Here is a 6349-nt window from a genome sequence, read left to right as displayed (position 1 = left end):
GTGGGGCGTGAACTTGTGCATCTGAAGGGGGGCACGAGAACCACCACTGTACTAAACCCATCTAGGAGACATGGCGGACATAAAATATTCAGTTTTATCTGGCGTGTAAACAGGAACCTAGATCTTTTCCTCAAAAGCAGTCTTTTTTGTTGTATGCAACTGCAAACCTAGTACATTATAAAGCCCCCCCCCCCCAAAATCAGCTAGTCATCTAATATTCCAGTCAACCACTTCCACTGTAATCCTTGCCTAACACCCTCTCTTCTGTAGCTTTTCATGAGAAAGTGTCGGCTTGATGGGGTTTGAGCGAGGTTTTTTTTGCTATCAACACGCTGCTAAGTGGTACTACAAACATCTCCACTGACTCCAATAATAGGAGATGCTGTTGAGGGAATTACTAAGGGAATGTACAGCATTTTATTCCGCCCCCGCAATTGTGCCTTCAGCAGTTACTGTGTATTGGGAGGGGCATTTTAAAAAAAAGAAGCATTTCCACGATGCAAAACAACATCCACAACTAATCCTCAGTGAGAGGAGGGAACTGAACATAATACTCTGCTCAAAATAGTTCACAATAATGATAGAAAGAGAGATCATAGAAAAAGAACAAAACTAGAAAAATCATTTCATTTTCTTAGGATGTGAAACTCACAATTGCCTCCAGGTTGTCTGACAAATCCTTAAATTCATTGCTTGTGGTATCCTCCAGATTCTGGTCATAAGATGAACCAGCCAACTTCATATGCCCGCTGAAGACCCGTGTTGATGGCTTGAGCTGCTTACTAAGGGTGGCTTTTGAATCAGCATCTTTAACTTGAAGGAGAGAGGCAGATGAGAGTGTTTGATCAACAAAATGCTATAAGATAGGCTGCCTTTGATGAAAGAGGAGGCTTGGGTTTTAAACAGGCCTTGAAGCACTATTTTAAAGTTGTACAGTGTGATCTAATCCTGAGAAGACAGTTTTGCTCTCAGAGCAATTAAAACAGCCAGTTGAATCAAGAGGCTGTTTATCAAGACTTCAGAGGCCTTTTTATCAGATGTATGTGTAAATGACAAGGAAGCTGTGCCATGGGCTCCGTGACATTTTTCTCCTTTGCATTATTAAAAGGGGAAAGTTGGAGCTGTCAAATAGGCTAACACTAATGGGAAATTACAAAGTCCAAACAAGCCACTCTTACACTCTTATATCAAAGAGTTGTGCCTTAACATCAAGTGGAAATTATCCACTTTCTGATGTTATGCCCGTTGTGGCTGTAACTGATGTTTAGAATGTAAATACCCACAATTTCTCATTAAATTGTATCAAGAGCAACTTTGATTTATGTACAAAAATGTCCAGAGAATGTCCAACATCTCAGCATCTACTTTCTTTAGCTTTAATTTACCCAAACATATAAAACCATAGTACCACACTTTAAGCCTCTACCATGGATGATATAGTAGAGGAAAGCTTTCAACTATACTCACAGACAAACAGCCAAATGAGGAACGCTGCAACAGCTGCGACGATGAGAAACGCCACTAGAGCCCCTATCACAATGCCGGTCTTCCGCTTTGATGGTGCCTTCTCTTTGCTGTTGAGGAAGTCGATCCGCTCATGACGGCCATTATGGCCCTGATGCAGAAAAGGCAAAACATAGTCATCAAACATACAGCAAGAATACCATGTTCTGTATAAGATAACATTCACTTTAATTACACTGTGAACAATGGCAGACGTGTATTCCTGCAGTGTGTTACATCTAAGATCAATTACAGTAGCAAACACCTTAAAATACATTTTACATACAACATTTTTTGACTGAACAAAACACATTTTCTCCTCAGTCCATGTAGAATAAGGAGAATAATACAGGGTAGTTAGTTGGAAATCTCCAAAGGACTTGTTTGGTTATATGTAAAAGAGATTTGTTTAATTGATTGTTAAATGACGTCAGCCACATGTAGTTGTCTTCTTTATAATCAGATCTGACTGAGTATTTATATAGAACTTTGGAATGCGACAGACATGAGATTTTCTATCACTGGAATTAGAGAAACGACAACTTGAACACACGACTCCCATTAAAGAAATGATAAATGCATCACTGTCCATCGTACTGAGAATTTGATCCACATCTACACAAAATTTTTAGTAGGGAAACATCTTTGACCTCTTGCTATTTACAGGCTCACTGTAATTGAGGAAGACAGAAATGTGGAAATCTGTACTCAAGGAACAGATTATTTGCAAGAGAGCATAAAACAAACAAGAAAATGTTTGCTTCTGAATATCTGTCTGACACAATATTGAAAAGAACATGCAATGTGCAGTGCCTTGAACTACTCTCAAAGAATGACAAGTTCAAACAGGCAGAATGCATACTGCACATTTGCAAAACTGGCAAAACCTGTTAAAGTAAATGTGACAGAGCTAATACCTTCATGTATACACACATGCACTCAGAGATTGCATAATAACTGAGGGATGCCATGTAGAGATTATGGGCACAATGCTTTAGGCTGTGTGTGTCTGTTGATACTGTATGCGTGTCTGTTTTTCAGCTCTCTTAAGTGGGCGGACTGAAAGAAAGGTTTCAGGCCGGTTAGTAATCAACACACAATGAATTCAGTGCCTGTAGCCCATGAGTGAAGAAGCCTGAGTGCCATTAGGGATGGAGAATCACTTTGGTATTAAATCAATTTGTCAGATGTGCTGCCCCTTAAGATGGGGGCTCAATTACATGAGTCTAGATGATAACTCACAGCAATTAAGGCCTATTCTTACACGGCTCTGGCTTCCACACATGCTTTCTAATTGGAATCTCTAACAGCAATCATGGGCCAGAATGAGGGGAATCATTAGAGATGGGGTCAGCAAGTGCTACAGGGTCTCAGTCACCCTGATCACAGCCTAATAAAACCATTACACGCTCTTCATCATATCCCATTCTTCACTCCTAGAAAGAAATACTATACCCTTTTTGAACCATGTGTAGTGTTTGTTTTTTTTTAAAATACCAGCTCAGTGTGCTAAGTCATTATTAAACGGGAAGTAGAGCGGCCTGTCTTTCAGCCCTGAAAAAAACATGCAAACAGGTTGATGTTTGAGAAGACAGTCTCTCCAAATCAGGCTTCAGGTTTGGTCACCTCAAGATTGCTGATAAAAATACAGAGTGAGAGATGATTCTGCAGTTGGTTGCTACAGAGTACTTCTACGCAAGTGGTCTAACTAGTTTGACAAGTACGAAACAAGTTAAAACTGCTACGAGGTGTGGTTTAAGAAACAAATAGCAGGTCACCTTCAAGCAGATCTGCTACTATGGTATTTAAACACTGGCCCTTTTTAACAACAAGTCAGTCAGGTCCTGCCCTCACTGAAGGGCAGAAGCAACAGCAGCGATAATTCAGTAACCCCAAATGTTCTTTCTAGTTGACTATAGACCTATTTTGTATCAGTTTAAAAAATATGGATGCACGTACAGTAACAACTGCAGCCCAAACATTTATATATGTACATGTAGACCAGCTTCTGTGCTATCTTGTTTTCCATTTAACTTAGTTTTACAATGCATTTGTGGTTCCACAGTGTATAGAGCTGTACCTGGTGCAGTGTTATAGTTTCACAGTGACACACAGCACAACCTATCAGTGGCCAAACAGTCAGCTCTGGGGTAGAGCTTTAAAGAATACTCCACCCACTTAGCATTGCACGCCCATAACGGCATCAAACTTGTGATGGACAGTTAAAAAAAATTGACTGATTCAGTAGAACCAGAGAAATCATTTAGTTTCTTCTTTCTTGTCAAGGCCTGGTGCCTACATTACCCACAATGCAACTCTGTCACTAACAGATTTGGGTGTGTTATGCTAGTAGTGGCTAATGTATTTGCCTGGTAAACCCCACACCCCAGATTTTTTTTGTCATTTCAAAACTTGTAGCCCCAACTGACGTTGCCTCAAGCAACATCACTTCAGGCAATGTATCAGATTTCACTCAGCTCCCTCAGGAGCCACAAAAAGGCTTTATACAACTTTTTTTCACATATGCAGAAAAACTCCCCAAGACCTGTAAACAGACTCTGATGTGTAAAATCTTTGAAGTTCCCCTTTAAAAACGCTCTCATTTGCCTTCTCCACACACACTACCACTGATCTTATCCAAACCAACCAGCCCAGAGCCTGCAACCAAAAAGGGCCAATTAAATACGACAGACAATCAATGTAATTTAGGCTTTAGTGGCCTCATATTTACTTTTGGTGAACAAACACCTACACACATCTCCTACCTGACAGTAGCCCTAAGCAGACATTTAGCCGTTTCTTATACTGCAGCATCAGCCAAGTGGCTGTGTGTGTGGAGGAGTGGTGCTACCAGCCTCCTGGCATACTACTACCTCACTGTAAAGCCCTGATAAAAGGGCAAACAAAGGCTGTGTGGAACTGAATATAACTGAACAAAGTTATTAAAGATTGAACTTATCCTCCTTTTTGTCAGCTGTTGAGTTGTATGTATCATTCAGTGGAGTCAATATTAAAATACTTGACAATAACAACACATTCACTTCACCTCTGTTGCTCAGTCTCAACATGGCTGCAGTTGAAATTGGGCCTGAAATGCAATACAAAAGCAGTATGGCCTTGCCTGAAGAATTATTTACTTGCACCACTGAGTCACCACATAAGCAGAGAACAAGCTAGCTACATTAATCATAGTATTCCCATTGGATCCAGTTTCAGTAACTGACCTCATTGTCTGTGAGTGATCAAATATTAACAAAGGAAGAAACGTTCATTTACCAACAGTTTCACTCATGCTGCTTATCTCTGTCATGTTTCAGAATCAAAAAGGCAGAGCTGTGGCATGACATCGTCGGTAAGTGGTCTAGTGGCTGTTTAGTTAAGTTTTCTTTTCAGTGTGAATCAAAAAATATTTATAACATACCCATCCTTATCCTGTTCTGTCCTAGTGTATGTACAGTACATCTGTAATTGAGGTTTTGAGTTAGTTAGGTCAGGTACTTTATCACAGCATACCACAGAAAAAAATGCAAAAGCCTTTCAGCTTAGTTCAAGCATATTGTGCAGCTGAAAATTAATTTGAAACCTCCTAAAAAGAGACATTCAAATCAAGATGACATACTTTAACCTCTCGACTTACCTTACAGATATGATGTGTGTGCGTGTGTGTGTGTGTGTGTGTGTGTCATCTTTGAGCTGGGACATGGATACTTTGATAACAAGCTGCTGTTTTTAAGTCCTTGTTAATGTCACACTATATTTAGAAAGAAACTGTTTATTTTGCCTGAATCCTGTTGCTGTTTGCTCACATTCTTACTAGCAGAACACACTCTGGTACACTACAGTGTGTATTTCCCCAGGGGTTAGGACCGTTTTCATGAAGCTGTCAAATAAAGGTGCTAGAGAGCTGGTGAATTTCAGCAGCACTGACCAAAGTCTTCTAACCATTAATGAGTCCTTTTGCTGAGTGAAGTTCACCTTTGGCCACCTGACACTATTTTCTGCCCACATCCTCTACTAGCATTTCATTCATCTCAAACAAGACTGAATTATGTAGTAACAAGAACTGTATGATAGATATTTACATAATGTATTCATGCTCCAGGAGAATTCGACCTATAGGTTAGGCTAAATAAGCTTTCGGCAGTTTTTGCATCCTATTATCATTTTAAACAAAAGCCTTAAATATTAAACAGCAATGGTTTATTATGATTTTAAAACAGGCTGTCTGATCTAAAATCACCGTGGGAACTTGTTTATGGCCTTTATTGCCTAAAAACAATTATACACCATTACACTCCTGACATTTGCTATTCAATCAGTGTTTCGCACAGAAATACACTGTAGTTATTGTTGATGCATTCAACAACTACAGCCAGTGGGAATTGGGGTGTTAAAGATGTGAATGTGACTGCTGGCAGCTGTGCTACTGATGCTAACACCACACCTTTGTGTTAGAATACAATGAAATGAGGGCCCATGCAGATTCTTAGAAACACACAGAGTGGCTCTGAGAAAACTGAACATGAGTCACCCAACTGAAACTACACAGTCCCTCAGTTTGAGGAACCTTACAGTTAATATAGGTAAGTAAATGTAGGTGAAGCACATTCAATCCAATTTAACCATTAGTACTGAATGTACACTCTGGACTCACAGGTCTGACTGAGGTTTAGGCCTCTATCCCACTTTCTGCATGGGGGGACCGATATCAGCCCAACAGCTCCGAGATGAATGGTCATTATAAAAAAAAAAATATATTTTCTCTATAAAGGAACCCCAATTTAAAGGGGAACTTGGCAACTCTAGCCATTTCTTCGCTGGTTTTCATTTTTGTCATCGCATGTTT

General features: G+C 39.8%; 1 protein-coding gene across 1 annotated transcript in view; it reads right to left on the bottom strand.

Moving 5' to 3' along the window:
• zmp:0000001114 (suppressor of tumorigenicity 14 protein homolog) overlaps positions 1-6349 on the bottom strand; it is a gene marked incomplete at its 5' end in the record, with an annotated part of 18755 nt that overhangs the window by 11201 nt on the left and 1205 nt on the right. Inside the window, 2 exon segments of the mRNA XM_035672207.1 lie at positions 653-813; positions 1468-1615. Coding sequence (XP_035528100.1) covers positions 653-813; positions 1468-1615 — 309 coding nt within the window.

Source organism: Morone saxatilis, unplaced genomic scaffold, assembly GCF_004916995.1.
Source record: "Morone saxatilis isolate NCDOM2014 unplaced genomic scaffold, NCSU_SB_2.0 Contig24, whole genome shotgun sequence".
In the NCBI taxonomy this organism is placed as follows: domain Eukaryota; kingdom Metazoa; phylum Chordata; class Actinopteri; family Moronidae; genus Morone; species Morone saxatilis.
The sequence above is the reverse complement of the archived record's forward strand: the minus strand, read 5'-3'. Positions and strand labels throughout refer to the sequence as shown.